Raw genomic sequence first — 24,711 nt, 5'->3', positions numbered from 1 at the left:
GCAGAGTCTTGCAGCTCTCCCTTGGTGCTGCCCAGCACAAAACTCCCCATGCTGTGTCCTCTCGGGACATCCCAGCCCGCCTTTGAGATGTCCCCACCAGCCCTGAGGCAGCGGCTGGCCCTCGCATGGCAGCGGCAGGAAGGAGCAGCGCATCACCACCCCTAGGAAAACTGGAGCTGGGGAGAGGGAAAAGGCAAAGATGGGGAACCGGGGGCATGCAGCCTCTTTCCTCAGTGCTCCAACTGGGACAGCCCTGCTGGCCTTGGCTGCCTGCTGTCCTCCACGTGCTCCAGCCAGCCCTGTCCCTCAAAACCGGGGATGGAGCAAATCAATCTTGGCAAAGGGGGATAGAGATCGGTGAGCAGAGACAGACAGCCACGGGTGGGCTCAGGAGGCTGCAGGCCATGGCTCTGGGGAGATCCCATCCCAGAGCGGCACCACCATGGATGAGGAGAGAAGGGGCCCCGCAGCTCCATCCACGCTGTGATGCTCTCTGTGGGTTCCTCACTGCAGCTGTGCTGAGGAAAGCCATGCTGGTTTCACATGCAATAAAAAAGCCACTCTCTGGACTTTCATGACATCACGACAGATCTTTCCTCTTCTTCTCGATCTCACCAGGGACAGCTTGGCTTCGCAGCTAGAGACAAAGTCCGGGGCACAACGGTGTGCCAAAGGGCAAGCTGCAATGCATGGCAGGAGGAGCTGGATGGGTGCGGGGTGCTTGGGCAGGTGACGCCTCTCACCACAGGAGCTGGGAAGGCTTTCAGCAAAGAGGAACAGCCTCCTGGCTCCGTCCATACCAGCCAGCATGAGAACATACATCAAAAGGAGTTCCCGCAAACACTTGCAGAGCAGGAGATGGCTTCACAGGTGTGTGGCTGGACATCCCTTGTCTTAATCAGGTCATCCTGTGGGTGATAGCGAAGTCTGGAAACAGCCAAGGGAGGAGAACTTGGAAAGAAAACACAATGCAACACCTGGGGGTTGTCTAAAAGCCATAGGAGAAGGGTGTCAGACAGCTCCTCAGCACCGCAACACACCTCCAGCTGAGGGAACTTAGCTGCTGGGAGGAAGAGGAGGTTTTCCATGGAAAATATGACTATAAGGCAAGGCCTATGGCAAGCAATAAGAAATCGTTGCTTTTAATGTGGAATAAGGCTCACGACCACACAAGAGTAGCCAGGAGGCAATCATGGGAAGTGGTCACAAAGGTGCTGGAGAAAGTACATGTGGTCCAGCCAGGAACAGCTTAGTTCAGCCTGTGTATACACGTATATGTAATATATATTATATGTATTTATGTACACAGGCTGATTATCTATCTATATATGCACCTACAAATACATATTTTTAATATTTGCACGTTTCTGTAAGTGCCAGGTGCATGCATGCACAAGGCGTGAGCTCAACAGCCCCTGCTGAAGCGCAGCTGTCTGTTTGCATATGTATAAACCTGTGTATATACACACACAGAAGGACACAGAAGGGGATTTTTGACTGCCACCTCCCCAGCTCAGCACTTCCTTGTCCTGCCTCCTGTCCTTCCTTGTCTTGTCTCCCTCCTCTGGAGGAGGAGGATGCTTGTGCTCCACTCCTGCTTGGCCCAGGGATGCTCCTTCTTCCCTTCCAGGGCAAATGGTGTGGGCAGGCTGGGATGCCCTCCACAAGCCAAGCATTCATGGAGAGAAGAAAGTGCCCCCTGCCCTCCTCCTTCTCTGCACGGCACCGCAATGTCGGCTGGAGGAAGCGCTCAGCATTCCTCCAAAGTGTCAGCCTCGGCCTTGTAATGGCACTCACTGCGTTGCCTGGTGCTGTGGGTTAACGCCACGCACTGATCCTGCCCCGCTCCGGTACCTTCTTGCCTAACCCAGCCTAACAAAAAGCTTTTCTCCTTTTATTAAGCCCATAAAATCAACACACGCATGCACGGGCAGCAGCAGGCAAAGGTAACAGGAGCATTTGCAACGGGAGGGGAGAGAGAAGAGAGACAAGGTCGCCATGTGATAAAATTTTATTACAAAATATTAGATAGATTAAAAGTCGTAGGGAGTTTCGGAGTTGGGGGGCTGTGTAACAAACAAAAAGCATCACTGGAAAAATAAACCTTCTACCCAAGTTTTCCAGGTCCCAAACATTTTTTCTCGCTGTGCTCGTCTCGGGCAGTGAACGATCAAGTCCAGCCCGCACAGCCCCGCCAAGCGATGCGGTGCTTTCCTATTTACAGCCTCTTTCTGCTATGATACAAGCGCCTCCCGGCTGCCGAAAGCCAGGTTTGTTCTGCACAAAGCATGGAAATGTCACAGGAGAAGACCCCCGGGGTCACAAACCTTATAGAATCATAGAATCATAGAATATCCTGAGTTGGAAGGGACCCTTAAGGATCATCAAGTCCAACTCTTGACACCGCACAGGTCTACCCAAGTTCAGACCATGTGACTAAGTGCACAGTCCAATCTCTTCTTAAATTCAGTCAGGCTCGGTGCAGTGACCACTTCCCTGGGGAGCCTGTTCCAGTGTGCAACCACTCTCTCTGTGAAGAACCCTTTCCTGATGTCCAGCCTAAACTTCCCCTGCCTCAGCTTAACTCCATTCCCGCGGGTCCTGTCGCTGGTGTTAATGGAGAAAAGGTCTCCTGCCTCTCGACACCCCCTTACGAGGAAGTTGTAGACTGCGATGAGGTCTCCCCTCAGCCTCCTCCTCTCCAGGCTGAACAGGCCCAGTGCCCTCAGCCGTTCCTCGTACGTCTTCCCCTCCAGGCCTTTCACCATCTTCGTAGCCCTCCTCTGGACACTCTCCAACAGTTTCATGTCCTTTTTATACTGTGGTGCCCAGAACTGCACACAGTACTCGAGGTGAGGCCGCACCAGCGCAGAGTAGAGCGGGACAATCACCTCCCTCGACCTACTAGCGATGCCGTGCTTGATGCACCCCAGGACACGGTTGGCCCTCCTGGCTGCCAGGGCACACTGCCGGCTCATATTCAACTTGTTGTCTACCACGACCCCCAGATCCCTCTCTTCTAGGCTGCTCTCCAGCGTCTCATCGCCCAGTCTGTACGTGCAGCCAGGGTTTCCCCGTCCCAGGTGCAGGACCCGGCACTTGCTCTTATTGAACTTCATGCGGTTGGCGATCGCCCAGCTCTCCAACCTATCCAGATCCCTCTGCAAGGCCTTTCCACCCTCATTCGAGTCCACAACTCCTCCAAGTTTGGTGTCATCAGCAAACTTGCTCAAAATGCCTTCTATTCCTACATCCAGATCGTTTATAAAAATATTGAAAAGTACCGGCCCTAAAATGGAGCCTTGAGGGACCCCACTGGTGACCGCCCGCCAGCCTGACGCAGCCCCATTCACCATAACCCTTTGGGCCCTGCCCGTTAGCCAATTGCTCACCCATCGTATGATGTTTTTATTTAGCTGTATGCTGGACATTTTGTCCAGTAGGATCCTATGGGAAACCGTGTCAAAAGCCTTGCTGAAGTCCAAAAAAATCACATCAGCTGGTTTCCCTTGGTCCACCATACGGGTGATCTTATCATAAAAGGAAATCAGGTTAGTTAGGCAGGACCTACCCTTCACAAACCCATGCTGGCTGGGACCAATGACTGCTTTGTCCCCCAGGTGCGCCTCAATACGTTCGAGAACCATCTTCTCCATGATTTTACCAGGCACTGACGTGAGACTGACAGGCCTGTAATTGCTAGGGTCTTCTTTCTGACCCTTCTTGAAAATCGGCACAACATTTGCCAGCTTCCAGTCCACCGGGACCTCTCCAGACTCCCAGGATCGTTGAAAAATAATTGAGAGAGGTTCCGCGATGACGTCCGCCAGCTCCTTCAGCACCCGGGGATGAATCCCATCCGGACCCATGGACTTGTAGGGATCCAGGTCGAGTAGCAGATCCCGCACACGTTCAGGGTCGGTCGGGAGTTTGTCATCCCCACCGTCCCGGTCCTCCAGCTCGGGGCACCCTGGGTCCCGAAGCCCATCATCGGCATTGAAGACAGAGGCAAAGAAGGCGTTAAGCGTCTCTGCTTTGCCTATGTCATCGTCTGTGAGAAGACCTTCCCTGTCAAGGAGCGGCCCTATGTATTCTTTAGTTCTCCTTTTTCCATTCACATATCTAAAAAAACCCTTTTTATTTTCTCTCACAGACACAGCCAGCTTCAACTCTAGGTGTGCTTTAGCCACACGAATTTTCTTCCTACAGACACGAGCAGCATCCCTGTATTCTTTCCATGTCACCCGGCCCTCCTTCCAGTAGCGAAACACTCTCTGTTTCCGCCTAATCTCCATAAGAATGTTCCTGGTCAGCCACGACGGCCTCCTGCCCCGCCTGCCTGACTTGCGATATTTAGGAATCGCCTGATCTTGTGCTTCTAGGAGGCATCGCTTAAAGAGTGACCAGCACTGGTGGACATCAAGGCCTTCAAGAGCAGCTTCCCAGGGGACCTTGCTGACTAGTTCCCCGAGCAGCCTGAAGTCCGCCTTCCCCATATCTAGGGATGAGGTTTTGGTGGCACTTTTCCTTCTGTCACCGTAAATTTTGAACTCAACCACTTCATGGTCGCTATGACCGAGGCGGCCACCAATCACCACATCTCCCACCAGACCCTCTCTGTTTTCTAGCAACAGGTCTAGGAGGGCACCTTTCCTAGTTGGCTCCGTTAGCACCTGCACCAAAAAGTTATCATCTAGGTGCTTCATGAACCTCCTGGACTTGCTCGTGTCAACAAACGGGGTCACAAACCTTCCCCAGTGCCACCTGCGTGCCCTCCCTCCGCATCCCTCCCACCTGCCCCAGCTGCTGGGGCTCACGGGCAGCACCGAGTGCATGTTTGGAGGCAGAAATGGGGGAATAAAAGCCGAGGCGTTGTTGTGGACTCTTTCCTTTGTTATGGAGTGTTGCCTTTGCGCTAGTAAAACATTTGCATGGCAGCATTTTGCATGCGGACCAGAGGTGCAGAGCTGCACAGGGGTGGGGTTTGCGTTAAGACACGTCTTCCCCTGCCATCCCCTCATCAAAAAATAATCTCAAATACAACAAATATATATATATATATCTATGTGAGGATGAGCAGGTGCATTTTTTTCTGTAGTAAAAAAACAAAAACAAAAACACAGGATCATTGGGAAAATTATTCCAAGTTCCCCTAAAGACTTAAAGCTGCCTGTTGCTTGGTTTGGCTTTCACTCTTCGCCAGCAAACGGGTTTTGCACCCCAAGAGCTGGAAGTGGCGGTGGCTGGAGGTTTGTCTCCCCAAAATAAAAGGGGAGGCAATGAAACCCCTCTGGGAGGGCACATGAGGTGACGCTGGGAGGTTCAGCCTCGCCTGGAGGCTGGCGGTCACAGCACGCAGCAGGGGGATGAGGACAGGACTGGTCCCAGCACGGTGGCGTTGGGTTCCCACCAGCCCCACCGAGCCTGTAGACACTGGCAGCGGCTGGCTGGGGCATCTCCTGCACTACCCTGGATTCCTTTGGGGTGAGCTCAACCCACCCAAGAAAGGAGAAACACCGCCGTGTTTGTGCCAGAGGGGGGTTTCCATAGGCAAGGACTTCCCCCTCTGCCCTGACCCTGCTCTGTGGGTCTCCAAATAGAAGCTAGAGGGGAAACCAGTGCTCCTCCCAGACCCCAGTGCAGGTGGAGACCCCACAGCCTACAAGGTGGAGAGGGGACAAGCCCGTTCCCAGCCTCAGCACCAAGGAAGCCTGGCAAGTCACCCGCCAATTCAGTGCGCCGGGGTGCACCTCACCCCTCCACCCCTTCCTGCTGGGTGCCACGGGACAGGAGGAGGACAACACCGTGCTCACACAAAGACCTCACTGCTGCCAGGCTCATGCCATGCCACATCATCCCAAAAGCTTCAACCTCTTCCTCCTGGCACGGCAGGACGGGCTGTGTGCGCCGCAGGTGGGACCAACTTTACTCATCGAAGGCAAAGAGCCACCAGGAACCTGGCCGCGGATTTTGGCTAACCTGCAGCTGGGGCCCTTCCTTCACATTTCCACCGCCTGAAGATGCTGCGGGTCGGTTCCTGGCAAGGAGACACCTCCACCCGCATGTCCCTTCCATTTGTTCAAGGAAGAACAAAAGGGGAGCTGGGAGGGGGTGGAGGTGGAAATCAATATTCTGTTGAGCACGCCGGGCCCGTTTATTTGTTCCTGATTTATTTATTACCTCCATGGCTGCTGGTTAAACTGGCATGGCCTGGTCCTTGTTCTGCCCATGCTTCACCCCTGGTAGGCTTTGAAGAGGAGCTGAGGTGCCCCACGCATCACAGCACCCACGGAAGAGGAGGACGGTGCCTTGCAGAGCCCAGGGCAGGGAGCCAGTGAGGTAGGTAACGTGATCACAGTCTGAACAGCAGGATTTATTGGAATTTGTTATGAAGATGCCTGTTTGGTTTTTTTTTTCCTCTTCCCTTTCTGTCTGAACTTGGTGAAACGGCGACAGCGCACCGTCAGTGATTGGAAACGACTGGGTCTTCGTGTGCGTGGTGAAGGCAGGGGCAGAAGCTGCCCGCTGGAGGAGAGGCACGGCGTGTTCTGGGAAGCCAGGGCTTACGGGTGGGTCTTCTGCTCCAAGACCCACCCTGGTCCTCCCAGAGCCCCCCGGAGTCACATTTCGTATTGGAAGTGGAAATGCTAAGGACACAACCAGGAAACCTGGCACTCACAGCTGGTGGCCAGCAAACCAGGGGTGGGCTCGATGGGACAGAGCTTTTGTCACCCGCTTCTGCGCCGTCCCTTGCTTGAAGGCACGTCAGGTCAGTACTTCATGCTTTCTTCCATGCCCCCAGAGACACTGGGGTTGTCAACCCAAGCAGCCCCGCTCCTGCGCATCACCAGTGCCATCCACAGCCATGACACAGGGCAGTCCAAGAGGGTGGCACCGATGGTGGCACCTCCCAGGCCCACCAGCCCATCCCAGCCCTCCTCGGGCTCCCCAAAGGCACCACCCGAGAGGGGCAAAACGTCCCCACGAGCTCAGGATGCGAAGGACAGCTGCTCCCAAGTGACAAATAAATAGCAGGTTTGCTGGAAGAAAGCCCTTTGCCATCCAAGGCCCATCGCCCCAGTGCTGCAGGGAGCCTCGTCGCAAGATCAGTCTAATTATCATTTCTTTTTAATGAGATTTCTTTTAAAACCAGGAACAGCGGGGACGGGGCTCGCTCGCTGCCCTGCCGGTTGATCTCAGCGTGGGGTTGTTCCTATGTACAAGCGGAGGAGAAGTCCCCTCGGGGAAGAGTCCCCAGCTGCTCTCGGAGACGTGGCGGTGGCGGTGGCCCCCTAGTTCTGGTGCCGCTTCATGTGGAGGGCCAGGTGGTCGGAGCGGGAGAAGCAGCGGCCGCAGGCCATGCACTTGAAGGGTTTGGCGCCCGTGTGCTTGCGGTAGTGCCGGGTCAGCTCGTCGGAGCGGGCGAAGCGCCAGTCGCAGCCTTCCCAGGTGCACTTGTAGGGCTTCTCGCCTGCGGGAAGGGGACACAGGTCACCATGTGCCCATGGGGACGCCGCAGCCACCCACCCACCCTGCGCCCATCCCCGTGCTGCTGCTCTGCACAACCAAGGGGCACTGCCACGGGAGGCCCTCTTGGGTAACAGAGCATTTTGGCAGAGAAATCTCCCAGAGCTCTTCTCTTTTTCAGCCTGAAAAGCCCCAGATGGCTCTCTTTGCTGTTGATATGGGATCAGGGCACACCAAGAAGAAGGGGTTCCCTGGAGCCTCGCATCCCCCCCGCAGCCGCCTCCCCGCCGCGCAGCAGCTGGCTGCAGGCAGGACATTGTGTTTGCACCACATCACCACGGTCGGGCGGGCTGATGTCATGCCTCCTCCCCGCACACCTATTCCCCAGCCCCGACCGAAATCAATGCCATTGTGCAACCCCTCCGCCAGCTGGGAACCGGGCTGGAGAAGCCCGTGCCCGCCTGCAGCTCCCAGCCGCCGCACTGAACCCTGGCTGCAGCCCTCTCCCTGCCTGGGCGTGGTGCTCTCAAATATTAGCCCTCGCTCTTAACAGCCTGAACAAGCAGGCAGAGTTCAGGGAATGTGCTGACTTTCCCGACCTCAAATATTTACCGTTTCATCAGCCAATTGCTGAGCGCACCATCGCGGCATGAAGGCACGTACGCACGCAGCATGCATGCACCGGCATGTGCGCGGTGCTCCGGCACGCTGGCTGCTGAGCGGCCGTTCCTGCCCCCGCCCCGCTGCCAGACAGGCTGCGGATTTGGCCAGGAAACAGAAAACACACGGCCAGGGCAAGAGCAGAGGCAGCCGGCATGCAGCGGAGGAAATCCTGCAGGGTCGGAAGGGCAGCCGCGGAGATGGAGGAGATGGGGCAGCGAGGCCACATCCTGCTCCCCCCAAAATGCTGTGTGCCAAAAAGCACGGTGGTTTTATGTTGGGGGGGGGGGGTAAATGGAGTGCTTGCAGCTGTATCTGATGGCAGGCTGGGGGGCTGGGGGGCTGCTGGTGGTCGTGGTGGCACCCTAAGGCAAAGGTGGGATTCGCTCTGTGCAGCCACATTGTCCCAGGCAGGTGACCCGGCTGGGTCAGCCCCACCAAGGCCCTGTAGCTTCAAACAATACCAGGTTGAGCTCCAGGATGGAGGGAAAATGTTTTCCATTGTCCCATGAGCTGGCTCCATCTCCCAGGACAGCACGGCAGGGCAAGCTCAAACAAAGGGCCCAGGCTGGCATTCCCAGCCCCGGGGGGCGGGGAGCCGCCGGGTTATATATTTAATCTCACAATGGAACCCAGGAAATGAATGGTGTCTCCGGGAGATGAATACAGCCCAGCCCACAGCAACGGGCAAAACCGCAAGCAGAGACCTGGCCGATGCTGAGCTCGGGTCCCATGGGTGCCCTGACCCCCTCCTGGCCCGTGGGCGGCACGAGGTGGGATGGATGCCAGCCGCGTTTGAGGCCCCGCAGTCAAAAACAGAGCAGGAGGCCCCAAAAACTGAACACAGCCCCCTCCAAGCTCACCAGTGCCACCCCTGGGGTTGCGCAGATGAGAACCCAAAGCTCTGGATTCCCGTCTTTTGGCCCCAGCAGCAGCAGCTGTCCTGGCTGCTCAGGTCCCCCCCCCTCTCACAGGTAACCACGCTCGGGTTTCCAGCCGCGTTACTGGGAAACGCGGACAAACAACTGCACTTTATTGGGTTCAAAAAGCGCCCACGTTTGCACGGATACAGCTTTACAGCACGGCTTGCAGGGACGGCGTGTGTCTCCTACGGGCCGTGTCCCCAAGCTGTGCTCCGAGCAGGAGGGAACAAGAAATTTTAGCGGCCCTGATGGCCGTTGTGACAGAGGCGTATCGCCACCGGCCCTCGGCGCCGGGACCGCGTCCTTCCTGCGCCTCGCTGCCACCCTTTGGGTGTCGTTCCCTGCCCGGAGAAATCTTGTGCCCCGTGCACAAAGCAAACCTCCCGGCGGGCTCGTTGGAAGGGCTGATAAGGGGGACACGGAATGGAGCCAAGCGCGAGAGCCGATTCCCAGCCTCAGGACGGGTTTTGTTCGTTGTTCATAAAAAAGAAAAGTGAACTCTGGGCCAGCTTAATTGCTTTCAGTAAAGATCAGCCCTCCTATAAAAGAGATTTATGAGGGCACTGATGGTTCCCGAACTACCTGGGGATCTGATAAAGTTTCAGATATAATAAATGCCTTAATGAGGAGACCTGTGCTTGAATGCACAAGTGAGCTGGGTCTACTCCGGGCCAGCTGGCTGCGGTGGGAGTGCTGGGGCACCAGCCCTCCTCTCCCCACAGCACCCTCACCCTGCAACCAACCTCTGCCTGCATTCAGCAGCTGCCCACAGGACAGAGGAGCTCACCACGAGCCCAAAAAGTCCAGCTGGGGAGCCACGGGGATGCTGGACACCTCCCCAGAGACTGCTGATGTGCACCACGTGCCAATTTTTCTGGCGGGATCAGAGCTGGGAGGATTTGGGAGGTGTGGAAGGAAAATCCTTCAGAATGCAGGTGGCAGAGGCTCGGGGACACCTCCTCCTCTTGGCCCATTGGGAGAGCTCCCTGAGGATTTCCTAAATCCCAGACCATCCCTCAGGAAGGCAGGGAAACCACGGAGAGCCTCTGAGAGCCACCCAGCGTGGGGCCAGCAGGGTTTGCTGGTGACTTGGTGCTCTTACCTGTGTGAGTCCTTTGGTGTGCCTTCAGGTGGGAGCTCTTGGTATAAACCTTTGTGCAACCTGCGAAAACAGCAAAGACACAGCTTCTCTGTGAAAAAGGGGCCCTCGCTGCAACAAACCTACAGCCTGGGTGTTTGAGGTCAGGGACAGAGCGGGCCTGAAGCGCACACTGGGTAAATAGGATGCAAATAAGCCCGGCCACCCCGTTCTGTTTCGGCAATATCTAAAGAGCGTTTGTTCTCCAAGACAGACAGACAGATGTTATTCTCCAAGACAGATGAGGGGTGAGATGGACCCCGGCCAGTGGGACACGTTTCAGAGCAGCAGCAACAATTTCAATCAGAAACAATTTCAATCTCAGCAGAAACACTGTGATTTCAGCAAACGTCTCAGCAACAGGCCCTGCCAAACGAATGGCTGTCAGTTCGGGTCTAGAAAAACTCCTCGTGCTGCCTTTATGGCCCTGCTTCATTTGGTTTTGACATGTGTATTAAAATATGAATTTGAATTTTTACGACCTGTGTGAGCGACCCAGCCATATTTTTTTTCTGTTTCCACGCTGTCTAACGAAGCCTCCTGCTGCCTCCGCACCCACTTGCAAAGCACTGTTTATTTTCCCAGCTCTGGCACTGCTTCCCAGCACAACCCCAGGCGTGCAGATGCTGTTTGCCATCCCGGGGAGCCCACAGGTGACAGAGCAGCAGCGTCCCTCACTGCTGGACTTCACAGACACTAAAAGCAGTCCCCGTCCCAAGGGAGATGGCCCCAGGCCTGAAAATGGCTGAACTCTTAACAAAGCTGTGTTCCTCAGGGGGTTTTAGTGAAGGTCCCCAGCCACGCACTGAATTCCTCCTTCCACCAGCTTAACCAGCTTTGGGTCCAACCTCCCAGATGCCAGCAGAGCTCTCAGCAGCCTACATCCCTCGCGACGGCTGCTCACGGAGACTTGGTGGCATTGCAGTGCCCATTTTGGGGCTCCTGGTGGGAGCTGAGTTATGTCCCACCTGTGGATATGGTCGAAGAGGAGCTGGCCTGTGCAGAGGAAACCCCACCTGACTGGATGGAAACAGGGCTAAAACACACCCAGCTCCACACAGGAGTAGAGCGTGGCTGAGTTTCATTTCCCTGTGAGCACGCAGAGAAGTGCTGGGGCCACCGCTTGGAGGCTCTTTGGCCAAAACCATAAAAAATAAAATATAAAAAATAAAAAATAAAAATAAAAGAGAACTGGGGCTCCATGGAGAGACCAAGAAGGCTGCTGGTGGAAATCAGTAGATGGTTTGCCAACCCTCATGGTTAAGAACAGCCAGCCTTGCAGCATGGTTTCACTCCTGGAGAGCACGTGGCTGAGCACACCAGCCCACTGAGGCAGCAGGTTTTTGGGAGCATCCCCATGTTTTGCTGGCACTCCCTGCCTCTCAGAGCCAGGCTTGCCACTGCCAGAGCGGGAAGAGAAAAAGGAGAGGTAGAAAAAAGGCAGGGCCAGCCCCTTCTCTTCCCTTGGTGGGGGTGACCTCGTTTCCCCAGGGCTCTCCACCCAGTGCCGTGCTGCCCTGCCTCGCAGTCAGAGGGGTGCCTGATCCGCAGCCTCCCTGAGCCAAGAAGGGACCCCGACACCAAGCCAGCGCTGTGAGCATACCTGGGTAATCGCAGTGGTGGATCCTCCTTTTCTCCAGCTCAGGGTTGTTGCGTCTGTTGTATTTGGGGGGCTGCATGACAATGTGCCCTTGGGAGAGGCTCCCAAGGCTGTTGGGGACTGGGGGGACCTGGGATGACTGGACCAGCTTCAGTCCAAAAGTGGCTTCGTAGGATGGTGGGGGAGAGATGGTGTTGATGAGCTCTGGTTGATTTTCTGGGCTGCCGGGCTGCGAGTTGGGGGGCGAAGGGGGCAGGTTCACCCCCGGCACGGGGTAAAACTGCCCTGAGATGCTGAAGTTTCCCTGTCCTTGGGAGACATGTGGGTACTGCTTAACCGGCCCTCCGGCTCTGTGGAGCACACTGGACATGGCGTTACCTGTGGACATGGTGACGCCGCTGAGGCTGTTGATGGCTGTGGTGCTGTTGGAGGAGGGGGTCAGCGGGGTCAGGTCAGCGGTGCCACTGCCAAGAGGCAGCTGGTAAAGCTGGGCTTGCTGCGGGCTGCTGGACAGCGGCATCTCAGAGGGCATCTCCTGCTTGATGAAGATGTTGTTGACAGCCACGGACTGGGGCATGCTGAAGACGCTGGTGAAGTCAGGCAGGGTCTGCGTGGAGCCCGCAGTGGAGGAGCAGGGCTGGGCGAAGCTGGTGCCGGGCTCCGTCTTGATCTGCGGGAAGGGGGTGAGGGGCTTGGGGGGCCGGTAAAGTCCCGTGCGCAAGTGCGTGGTGTCGGGCAGGATGACGTTGATGTTCACGCTGTACGGCGTGGAGCTGGGCTTCTCGGAGGAGAAGAACTCATCCACCACCGAGGCGCTCTCCCGGCGGTACTTCTTGTCCGGCATCATGGGGACGGGAGGCACCTGGCTGGAGAGGTACTTGTCCATCTCGGATCGTCCCTGCGGAGGGAAACGCAGAGAGAAGAGAGGTTGTGAGGGGCAGTTTGACATGGCGGTGATGGGAGCTGAACATTCAACAGGAGCTTTGGCTAGAGGGGAACCAGGAGAGAAGCAAGAACAGCCCGTGAGTCAGGCATTTACGATCGGGCTCGGGTGCCTGACTCAGCCCGGGCTGAGTCACCCCGTCCTCTGTCCCACCGCCCTCCGACCTACCTGCAGTGCTACCAAAGGCCGAGCCAGGCTGTAGTTAAGAGAGAAGTTCAGCCTGATAACGAAAAGCCAGGCTTTCGCACAGCGCTTCAGCCACACCAACAAGGGCAGCTAGCCCCGGGCAGAGGATGAAATCAGGAGCTGGACGCATGGGGAGCAGCCCACCTTAGACATGCTGGCTCTGGCCTGCTTTAATGCATGTGCTGCATTTTACTCTAGGACTGAGATGGACAACACCGAGAAAATTAATTGAGGCAATTAATTGAGAGTAATTTGGGCTACAGCCCTAGAAACATAAGCGATGCTGGCACTGGCTCCACAGACTGTGAGCTTAAAACCGAAGTGGCCAGGCATGCCCTCACGGCCTCGTCTTGGTGAAGTGAGTCAGCCCTCACCCAACCTTTGGCTGAGCTCTGCAGGTCTGGTTCTCCAGGCTGACAGGACCTCCAGCTCAGACAGCCACCGCTCGTCAGGGTTCATGCCTGATGCGGCACCCGACTGGATCCAGGCCCGATAATTCAGCAACCTGATGGAGCAATCCGCTAGGAAACTCATCCCCTGGCATTTGATGACTCGAGTTCTGCTCTTTGTGGTTAAAGGCACCAGCGCTAATGCTCCTCTGTAAAGCTACAGCCTTTAATTATGTGGTTACCCCTGTGCCGAGCTCATTGCAAAGCTCTCGTAGGCTCATTCATATGTAGAGGAGCTGGCAAAACCACCAGGCTTCCCTGGCAGAGCCTACAGCGTGCTTCGGGAGCGCAGGCTGCTTCACCCCACACCCAGCACACTCGAGCCGAGGGCTGTGCAGCTCTGAACTATGCCACCGGGCCAAAGTCATCCCTGCTGCAAGTTCATTGCTTTTATCAGAGCTGGACGGGATCCAAGTTACTCTCCTCGCCCTTTCCAGCGAAATGCATCACCTGTGCTTCCAGTGAATTCAAAGAGCCTTTGCACCTCTGCAAGCCACTCTGGCCCTGCACGGCTAAGCCGGCCGCCATCCAAACACGGGCACATGCCACCAGTGCTCCCCAATCCTCACGGGTGGAAAAGCAGCGCCCAGGTCTCCTGAAACACCCAAACCTCCTGCAGCATCCACCCCTGCTGCGGCGAGGGCTCAGCAGCAGCGGGAGGGGAAAGCCAGGGACCCTCCTCACCGCCAAAAACCCGGCTGCCTCTCTGCTCCCCGCTGGGAGAGCTGGGCCACAGGCTGGGAGCAGGGTGCTGGGTGCCGCGGTGCTGAGCCCTGCGCCCACCCTGGCACCTCTCCGTACCCCTGGGGTGGGACCGGAGGCTCCGGATGCCGCACATACCTGAGCGATGAAACGGCCCCACTTGCCGGGGGAGCGGGGCAGGGGGGGAAGGCGCTGGATGCCTTTTATTTCTGAGCTTCCCTTATCTCTGGCATTTGAGTTTCTCACCTTCGGTTCCCAGGCAGGTCTCCCCCCCACACACACACACGCTCCAGCGGGTCTTTATGCGCTGGGTGGCCGAGCAGGTTATTCAGGGGAGAAAAAAGGGCCCTAAATTTAGATCCCAGCCTGCACCCAGAGCCCCAGAGCCCGTCCATCCGTCCACCTCCTGCACTGCTTGCCCCTGCCCGCTGTCTCCCAGCCCTCTCTCTCTCCTCGGCCCTACCTGCAGATCAAAGTCTCCTTCCTGCCACTCCATGGAGCCTGAGAAATCCACTTCTGATCCTGAGCAGCCCCGGGGTCCCGGGGAAAGGGGGGTGCTAAAGGGCAGCTGGTCAGGAAAGCAAAGCGAAGGGCTTTGATGGGACCGAGCAGGCTGCCAGGACTGCCCTCGGCTGCAGAACCACTGCGGGGACCCTGCAGGCGAAGGCCCCACCCTGCTGGAATCCAGACGGTCACTATGGTGCTGGTGATGCTGCAGCTCCCACACCACCCCTGGGATGCCCTCGGAATCACCGCTCGGTTTGTTTGTGGCCCAGAAACACCCAGCAACCCATCGGCAGTTCCCCGCTTGCTGGGTGCCCAGCAAATCCCCAGCACCAAATCGTTCGCCCAAGCACCTCCCACCCAACGCTTCACCCAAAAACTGGGCTGACTACGTGCTGGGCTGCCTTCCTGGCATGCCTGGGTGGGATCCAACTCACGCGTCCCAAACGCAGGAGGAGATACCCACACGTGGAGGAGATACCCACATAGGTGCCCAGGTGGCAAGCACAGATAGAGACACCATGAGCATGAGGAACGCACCCCTGCCTCTGGGGGTGCTCGGTGAAGGAGTGGAGGTGCTACCATGTCCTCACCACCACGTCCTCACCACCACGTCCTGAGGGGGCTGCTGGATGGGATGGGATGATGGAGGGTGCAGGGGGGTCTCTTACAGGTACCTCTCACGAACAGGGGTAGAAACAAACGGAGGGAGGAAGGAGAAAAGTTCTTCACCTCAAGAATGAGCGGCATCCGCTGTTCCATCCTCATGGGGTGCAGCTGTGGAATAGACAGGGCTGGGTTAGTGGGAAGGTTCCCCCCGAAGCCAGGCCACCTCCCGCACCCCACAAGCATCTTCTATCCCCACAGGCCCCTCCTGGCACCCCCAGGACATGGGTTTTGGGGGCAGCCGGAGGAACAGCCAGCTGTGCAGGGAGACTGAGCAGAAACCCACGCCCCAAGCTGCCCTCTCCAGCACCCCATTTCCATTGGGGTTTCATCAGCAATTCTCCTCGGAGCTTAGCCAGGGCTGGGGAGCCATCCACCAGCACTGGGAGAACCTCCATTTTGAGGTGGGATCACAGCCATGCCATCACCCTCCCTCTGTTCACCAACAGGGATGGTTCTTTGGCTTTTTTTCGGCCTGGCTGCAAGGGGTGGCGAACACCGGGCTCCGTGACAGGATGATCTGAGGGACACGGAGCCTTTGGATTTGCATCTAAATGGAGGCTGTTCCTTGCGGGGAGATGATAACCGTGGCCTTGAGAAGGCAGGTGGTGAAAGGGCGAAGGGCACGGGAGCTGCTGGCCCCACGTGCCGTGGGGAAGCACGAGGAGATGCTTCGGTGTGAAGTCTGGGTCAGAGCTCTAAGGGCTCCAGGGATTTGTGTCCCATCATCTGCAAGGAACAGCTTCAGAAACACCTGCGTGGTGCAGCCAGGCTCCCTCACAGCCTGAGCCTGCCCTACTGCTGCAGCCACCCCTGGTCTTGGGGTCAGCCGGGCCAGGAAACCAACACACCCCCTGCCGAAACACAGCAGCAGAAGCACAAAGGAAGCATCCGAGGGCAAAGCAGGCCAAGCCAGGAGGAAATCCTGCGGAGGCCGGGCCTCTGAGCTCCTCGGCCAGCCTGGGGCAGGGCCTCGTGGCAGGCTGTGGCCCTGCCCAGGGCGGCCTGTGAGAGGGCAGCTGAGGACACTAGGGTGGCTTCCATGAGGCAGGAGCAGCCAGGGATGCTCAGCCTGTCCCTGCCTCCCCGTCTGCCAGGCACAGCAGGGAATTAACCATTTTTTTGCCTTTTTGAGGAGGATTGAACCAATCACATAGTCTCAGCGCCCAGGTCTTCTCATTACTGCCAGAGCCACCTCTGCTGCAGCTCCACGGAGGAAGACTCCGAGGCCTCGCAGATGAAGGACCAGCAGCTCTCTGGTGGGTTCAGTGGCCCAGCTTCCCCTATAGGCATTAATTAGCAGTGCCATCACCACAATCCCTGCAGACGAGGATGATTCGGGCATGCCCCAGCCTCCACCAACTGCATCGACAGCCGTGCCAGGAACTGTAAAGGAGTCATGGGTCACCGGCTGGGGCAAAAAGTGAGCCAAGGGGAAACACAGCCAAAGCAGACATCAACAAAACCTCCGTTCTTGAGAGGCATCTCCTCCAAACTGGGCTTTTTGTTTTGACCAGCAAGGGAAAGCCAAGAAGAATACCTTACGGTGCAATAAAAGACCTGAATTCCTGTATTTTCCCCTCAAGGTCACCGTATCTATTTCTGACTGCATAGCAGGGTCTTCTCACCCAGCCAGAGGAAAAAGGGGGAAAAAAAATCCAAGCTGGCAAAGGAAAGGATTCTCCACTGCTTTTTTCTCCCCTGAGTAGATGCTCCTGAGGCCAGCAGGCTCTGCCCTGAGTCCTGCTCTGCCAGCCTCCAGCTTCCAAACACCCCACAGGAGCCTCCTGCCTTGGGGGCCTTCATCACCCCTCATCCAGACCTCACGAAGGCTGAGGAGCTATCGGGGCATCGATCAACACACAGAGTCCCAGATCTTCCTGCAGGACACACAAAAAGGGGTATGTGAGCTAGCTGGGCCATTTGGGCTGCAGCTGACCCCGAGCAGCGTTAGAGGAGCACGAGGCGCTGCCGAGGCAGGAGGCGGGCCGTGTCACTCCCATGATTAAACGCTTTCTAATCTGAAGTTGATAAATAACAAACCGCCATAGAAACATCAAATGTTGTCACCACGGGGGAACAGGGAGAGAGATCAATGTTTGCTAAACAGGCGACGAGCTCGTGAAGTTGGCAGAGGGAGCAGTGAGGCGGGGGGGCAGGGGAGAGAAGGAAGGACTTTCTTCGTTTCTTGGCAGCCTCCAGCCCTCCTGGCCCCAGCCCCTTGCTGCTCTGCCAAGCGGGGGCACCAAGCCCCAAACCCCCTCCCCAGCTCGGGGGGGACCTCCCGGAGCACTGGCACGCGTGGGCCAAGGGCTGCGGTGTTCGGGCCGTGGGATTACGCAGCGCAGGCTCTTTCTCCTGCCTGCACCTGCATGAAACTCCAGCCTCCAAGGGAATCAGCAAACAATGGGGAGGATAATCATCAATCAAAAGCCACGGCAAGTACCTGGCAGTACCCCTTTAAAGGGACACGTTATAAATAGACTGTATTTATATACAGATTTGGTTCAATATCAGCATTTATTGTCTCCCTAGTTAAATATTGACCTGAGTAAATATTTGTTTCTCTGATCATTTGGTTTTGATATTGACCTCGATCGACGTTATTTTCTGTTTGTTCCTCAAGTCTTCTGGAACTCTCTGCAAAACGGGATTAGCAAAGAAAGCCCCGGGACTCTTCCTTTCAAGCACACGGGGCCAAAATGTCTGGCTGCTGTGAACAGCCCAGCACGACTGCAGGCAGCACGGTGAGCCCTGGGCTTAGGCAGGTGGGTGCCACAGGCGGGCTCCTCTGCTTGCTTCATCACAAAGAGGTGAGGAGCGACTCCAAGAAGCTACTGCTGCTCCTGACGCATTAGGTGCAACGGGGCAAGAGTCATCTTCACTAGCTTAGGCCACCTGGAAAGCAAACATCTAAGCTGAAGTCTCTGTGCAAGCTCTCTCTGGAGCCCATGGAGAAGGCTGCCAGAGGTGCCCTACCCCAGCAGCTTCCCATCTCGAGGTGTTCATGTCTTCCCACTTGCAGGAGCACCTCCTGGAGGAGGACGAGTCACAGAGATCCACCCTTTCTCCAGGTTCCCTCCAGGAGCTCATGGATGGTGCAGGAGCTGAGCCATACCACTCCAGAGGGTTATTCCCAAGCTCTTTTCCGCTGCTGCGGTTGAACTACTCGAGTTAATTATCACTTCTTCTAATCAAGGGATTTCCTTGAGCCCAAGAGTCACCACTGAGGCAGATTTGGGCAGCTGGCCTCTGGCTGAGCCAGTAGGCAGCAATGCTTCCACAGGCTTGCTGACTCTGTTTGCTATTCCTTTCCTCCGACAGCTGATAACAACCCACTGAAAGGCCATCTACCTCGGCTGTCTGGCACAGAAGCCAGGCCACTACAGCCAGCAATCCCACAGGCCAGAGACAGCAGGACAAGCACCCTGTCCATCTCCAAGGTCAAGTGCCCAGAAGACGAGCAACCAGGCTCCAGTGGGGCTTTGAGAGAGCGAGCAGAAATAATGGACTGAAAAATAACCAGGACAGACCTTGGAGGCACGGAGCTTGGAGGAAGCTCGGGCCCGGCTGCACCATCTCCAGGCCGTGCTGAACACCACGAGCACCCGGCCCACCTGCCCTGGGAGGTCCCATGTCAATATTAGAGTATCTCCACACTGGTTTCTCCTTTCCCAGACAACCTCAGCACGGAATGAATGCCTGAACGGAGCCCAAAGACCACGGGTGGGAAAGGGGGACAGCCCTCTCCTCGTCCCTGTTCTGCCCTGGCAGGAGGACAGCTCTCTGGAAGTGTGCCTGCATGGGAGGGGAGGACACCCCATAAGGCAGTCGTTGTCTTTGTACACAGCTTTCTATTCCCAAAATGCTGTTGCTCAGTAGAGGCTGGGGCCAAGCCCGTTGAAGCCAAGAGGTTCTCCATCAACCGAGGTGGGCACCCACAGCTGGAGGCAGGAGTCTGCACTGGGCGGGTTGTGGTATGGATGCTTTTTCTGGACAGATTAAATGATCCAGCGCCACTTCAACTCCTGGAAGATCAGAAGCCTTGGAGCTATTTCAGTCTCAGCTAAAATCTGCAGGAGCTCAAATGCTCCCCAGTTTCCTTATGCACATTACCCAAAGTTGAATTTGGGAGCCGTGCTTTCCAGTGGCCGGCCCCTGTTGCAGCCTCCGCGCCAGCGCTCCCTCCCCTCTGAATCTGACGAGATGGAGGCTCTCAGATGTCACCGCTCCCCAGGATGACCCAGACAAATTTATCCACTCTTTTCTAGCAATCGCATGGCCACAGGGCACTGGGCTTCTCCTTGAGCTCTCCCATGGTTCCCAAACCAAGCGCGACATGGAAGAGGCTGTTAGAGCTCGCAGGGAGCTTCCCCCGGCTGGGCTCCGGGTGGGATTCATTCCACCTCACTCAAACCATCCAAAAGCTCACACTCATCGCCCAGCCTCTTCCAATCAGACGAAAAAGGTGCACATTCCCAGGCAGGGTCTGACAAAGGCAGAGTGAGTCATCTGCTGCTTGCTGGGACTTGTGAAGTCCTCCTGGCAGTCGGTACGCGATAAGACGGGCCAAAAAAAGCCTGTTTTTTCCCAGTACAATGAGCAAGGCAGACCCAATACCCCATGCACGTCTGGGAGAAGCAAGGTCAGGTTTCATGCACGGACAAAAATCCCACCGTCCCGGCAGCCCTCAACTTCCTCGCCAAACCAGTTAGCGAAACAAAACAAAACAAAGCCTAAGGCGTGTGAAAACATTGCGTTCGAGTGAGTAGGTCTTTGGGCCAACTTCTTTCTTCTGGGCTCGCACGGCACCCGGCATGGTACAGGGCCAAGTAAATACTGCCAGACTCACTCCGTGGACTGAGAGGACTCCTGACCCTTCCAGCGTGTACCCTGCCCTATAGATTTCCTAGCATCTGTGCTTCCAGGAGGGTCCTTCCTCTACCCCACGAGAAGCAAGCCTCAAAGATTGTCCTCCAGACCCCTTTCCTTGGACAAAACCTCTCCTTCCACATCTCCTCTGTAAAGGAATGAATAGCCAGTTGCTCTAACTAAGGGACGCTGATTAGGGAGAGTCCCAAAAGGACGACACAGAACCTCCAAAACACCAGACACTGGAAGCTGCTCCCAACAAAGCGCTCTGTTCTGCAGTCTCAACCGCTTCGGAGCAATGCCCAAAGTTTTCCTTTCGGATTAACAAACCTGGGTCATTCCCACCTGTCAGAGACCACCAAACCTCGCATCCCTTGCGAGGGTTTCCAGCAGAAAACATTCAGCCACTGCTGGCTGCAGCTCTCTAGGCTAGCCAAGTGGAAAAGGATGCTGTTGTAGGGGTAAGGTTGATGCGATGGGCTGGGCTGGCAGGTGAGCAGGTATCCACATCTCCCTGCCCGCTGCGGGATGGCTCACACGTGTGGAACAGTTGCCTTGGATGTGGCAGAGGTGGTAACAGATGGATAACACTCTTCCTTCCTGCGTTTCTGGAAGCTGAAGGACCTGACCTGACTGTACCGGGACTGATTTCTCACCTTTTTTTTTCTCCTCCTTGTATTGGAAATGCCACAAGGAGCAAGGTCATGAAATACGCTTTCACACTGGCAAATCCTGTCCTTGGTGGGAACTTGAAGGTTCCCCATCACATTTTAAAAAAATAAATAAATAAAAAATAATTTTCAAAGAATTCTCCAAGCATTTCTGAGCACAATGAAAGATTCTTTGTTTGAGTTTCAATCTGAGCCTGGAAGGGGCTGAACCTCTTTGATGTGGGAAACAGCCCGTGGTTTTTTTTTTGTTTTTTTTTTTTTGAGAGAGAGAGAGTTTTCATGCTAGCTCAAGTTCTGAGAACATCTGAATTGTAAACAGCGGTTATCCAATCCCCAAACACCAGCGGTACCCTGTGACTCATGTAATTCACCAATGGAGCCCACGGAAAGCAAATATTCTAATCAAGGGGCTCAGCTAACAAGACGGTGGTAAGCGCGATTATTTGCAGTGGATGGGTTAGATAAAGGAGCTCAGTGGACCAGGGAACGGGAACAAAGCAGCGTAGGTAGCTGACCAAACAGGTTGGAGGGGGAAAACTTCACGGTGGATGATGCACCGGCCAAAAATGAACTGCCCTAGACCTTCGTGAGTAATCCCAGGCGACGTGTGCTTCCCACAACCCGTTCAGGAAGAGCGATAAAGGGAAATCCGTTGCGTTTATTGCGGAGCCGGCGTCCCCCGCTCGCTTCCTCCCTCGCATACCTGCCCGTGTGGGGCAACGGGGGACGAACAGGGAAGGGGGCAGCCCACCTGCGGCCCCCCACTCGCCGCCTCCCCTCCTGGGGCCGTCCCGCAGAACAATCGCCCTTTGTGCCCCGCGGACAAAGCCACGGTGCTCCCGTGAGCCCAGCGTTGGGCCCAGACACCTCGTCCCGCACCTCGCCTGCCCGGGACGTCTGTGGGGTTGGGGGATTAGGCAAAAATAAAAACCACCGGATCAGACCCCACACGAATTTCCCCATCTTTGGCTCGCTGGTTTTGGGCCTGCTCCCTCAATGGGGTCTGGCCTGGTCCAAGCCCATCGCCCCCACAGGCCCGGGGACTCTATCTGGGTTCCCTGCAGCCCCACAGGCACCTGCCCGGCAGAGAGCCCATCGGATTGCAAATCTGCAGGCTGGTCCTGGCAGCACCAGGCTCCAACTAACCCCAAAACAAGGGATCCAGCCCTGGTGGGATCCAGCCCCCAAGCAGAGACCCGGGGCTCAGCTCCCAGTCTCTCCGCTCACGCTGGGGGGGATCAAGTGATCCCATAGCCCTGCTTGCCCAGCCTGTAACTCAACATCCCTCTACTGCCCATTCTCTTGCTGCCAGCACCCTTGGAAAGGGGATTTTGCCCAAAGGCAGGCATTACTGTCCCCACTGGGACCCCTCTGGGCCCACACCCCCCCCCAGCTCTACCGAGCATGGGTGCCAACAGAGTGGCCGTGGGGACAAGGCAGTGGGACAGCTCGAGGGACACCATCACCCCGCTGACAGCTCCCGGGCCCCCGGGGGTGCTGAAGGGGGAACATCTCTTTCTCCCCTGCAGAGCCTCCCTGGACGCGCCTTGGGTTCGGTTTCGTTTAATTTCCTTCTCCATCTTCCTTCTGGCATCGGCCTCTCGGGATTTAAAGGGGAAAATGCTACTTTTGGTCAATCTGGCTCAAATCGGAAAGGAAAAAACTCTTTTTTTTCTACCAAACTCTTTCCTCTCCTTGTTTTATTTTGTTTTGTTTTGTTTTTGTTGTTTTTTTTTGTAAATTTGGGGCAGAGCCATTGGAGAGGCAGAGAAAGGGGAAAAAAAAAAAAAAAAACAGGCGCAAACCCCATGAAGGCCCGACATCCACCCAAATTAATAAAATTTTCAGCAGCACATAGCCATCAAACCCTCACAGCCCCGATCGAGCAGCGATTTGTGCAGCTCCGAGGAGCGAGATAAGGAGGCGAGCCGGCACTGGAGACCAGTGGGACCACAGCCGGGTGGGCTTGAGGGGGCACTGGGCACCTCCACCCCACCTCGGGGGTCTCCCCTCCAAGGGACGCAATGATCCCCCCAACCCAGCCAGCCACAGGTGGAGGGCAGGGGGGGCCCCGAGGTGTCCCCACGGGGTGGCCACGGGGCCAGGAGCCGCCCTCCTGCCACCTCGCGGGGCCCCGGTCCCAGCGGTGCTGGGGACGTGGGGCTGAGCACCAGCCACAGCCCCGCTCTCCCCGTTTCTCCTGGTGGGGGGAAAGCGGCCGAGGCAGCAATGTCCCGGCTGATGGCCACCAAGAAGAGCGGCCTCGTGGTGGGCACCCAAAATTTGGGGTGTTATCCCCAGCCGGGGCAGGGGGAGGCCACGGGCTGGGGAATCTCGAAGCGGAAATCTCGTGCGGTGGAAATAAAAATAATAATCAGAAAAATGTCCCCCCTTTTCTGCCATGCGTGGGAGCGATCCCAGTGCCCACGGGGTCCCCAGTGGGTGGCATGGGGACCCTGGTGCCCCCTCCCCAGCCTCTCCCCCTGCTCCAAAGCTCCAAAACGGCGGCGAAGGAAGGGAAAGAGAAAAATACGAAACCGAGCGCGCCCTGGAGCTAGAGCTGCGGAGGGGAAAGGACGAGCGGCCAGAGTGCCGAAAAGCGGGTGAAAAAAGAATTCAACCGAAGACACGCAACTATCATCGTGAAAAAAAAATAATAATAATCAAATAACGAAGGGGGATTCAACCCAAAGGCACGCAGCGATCGGCCTTGGGCTGGAGGCTCCAGCAGCACCTGAGCGGGTGCAAGCTCCGCCGGCCTCCGCCTTACCTGCGCCAGGTCGGGAGGGTTGTCCAGGGCCCGGGCGGGCGGCTTGATGTCCTCGAAGACGGAGGCGTCCTCGCCGGGCTCCCCCGACATGGTGACGGGTTTGAGCGGGGTGAACGCCGAGGCGTCCTCGGGGAGCGGGGCGCGCAGCACCAGCCCGCTGCTCATCGCACCCGCTGCGGGGCTGGGGGGGAGAGGAGGGGAAAGGTGGGACGGGGAGGGCGGGGGGGGATACGTAAACGGGGAGAAAAAGCCAAGGGGAAATTAATAGAAGGGGGAAATGTGAAGGGGAGGTATGGATAAGGGGGGAAATTGGAAGGGGAGTCTATGCGAGGGGGGGATTTGAAGGGGAAATGGGGGAAAGGGGGGAATAGGAAGGGGAAGGATATGAAAGGGGGAAAAGTCGGAAGGGAAATGTATAAAAGAGGAGGGTTTTGAAGGGGTTATCTATGAAATGGGAGAAAAAACAAAGGGGAAATCTATAAAAGGGGGGAAAAATTGAAGGGGAAATCTACAAAAGGGGGGAAATTTGAAGGGGAAATCTATAAAAGGGGGGAAAATTGAAAGGGAAACCTATAAAAGGGGGAACATCTGAAAGTAAAATCTACAAAAAGGTGGGGGAAATTGGAGGTAAAACCTCTAAAATGGGGGGAAAGTCGAAGGGGAAATATGTAAAAGGGGATAAAATTTGAAGGGAGAATCTATAAAAAGGGGAAATTGAAGGAAAAATATATAAAGGGGGGGAAACGAAAGGAAAAGCAGTATAAAAAGGGGGAACAATAAAAATAAAAGGGAAAACAATAAAAATACAAAAGGGAAATGTATAAAAGTTTTTGTGAAAAGGGGGAAATAATGCCAAAGGAAAAAAAAAAAAACGAGGGGGGGGGTAAAAGTTGGGAGAAGGAAGGGGAGGGGAAGGAGGAGGAGGACGCGGCGCGGCCCCGCGGCGGCTGCGGAGCCAGGTGCCGGCCGGGGACGGCTTTACCTGGGCGGTGGAGGAGGAGGAGGAGGAGGAGGAAGAGGAGGGGGAGGAGGAGGAGGAGAAGAAGGAGGAGGAGGACCGGGACCGCCGGCCCCGCCGGGACACGGGAGGATAAAAGCGGCCCCGGCACGGAGCGGGGAGCCCCGGGGCTGGGGGCAGCGAGGGGCCGGGGCCGCCCCGA

General features: G+C 56.4%; 1 protein-coding gene across 3 annotated transcripts; it reads right to left on the bottom strand.

Annotated features, from left to right (window-relative positions):
- Nucleotides 1-1,996: 1,996 nt before the first annotated feature.
- LOC101791703 (Krueppel-like factor 5) lies at nt 1,997-24,503 on the bottom strand. Of its 3 annotated transcripts, XM_072042909.1 has the most exons (7): nt 24,122-24,474; nt 23,552-24,059; nt 15,305-15,349; nt 11,792-12,686; nt 10,153-10,212; nt 4,750-7,471; nt 1,997-2,327 (listed from the first exon to the last, which is right to left on the bottom strand). In XM_072042909.1, exons 2-6 carry the CDS (start codon nt 23,714-23,716, stop codon nt 7,293-7,295), a joined length of 1,344 nt encoding a protein of 447 aa, XP_071899010.1. In that variant the 5' UTR covers nt 23,717-24,059; nt 24,122-24,474; the 3' UTR covers nt 1,997-2,327; nt 4,750-7,292. The 3 variants fall into 3 exon arrangements, with proteins under 3 accessions (XP_071899010.1, XP_071899011.1, XP_071899012.1); XM_072042910.1 differs by lacking the exon at nt 15,305-15,349 and having other exon boundaries at nt 23,552-24,503; XM_072042911.1 differs by lacking the exons at nt 15,305-15,349; nt 23,552-24,059; nt 24,122-24,474 and adding an exon at nt 14,532-15,153.
- Nucleotides 24,504-24,711: the final 208 nt, after the last annotated feature.

The sequence above is a fragment of the Anas platyrhynchos genome, chromosome 10, assembly GCF_047663525.1.
Source record: "Anas platyrhynchos isolate ZD024472 breed Pekin duck chromosome 10, IASCAAS_PekinDuck_T2T, whole genome shotgun sequence".
NCBI lineage: Eukaryota > Metazoa > Chordata > Aves > Anseriformes > Anatidae > Anas > Anas platyrhynchos.
This window is presented reverse-complemented; position numbering and strand designations above follow the sequence as displayed.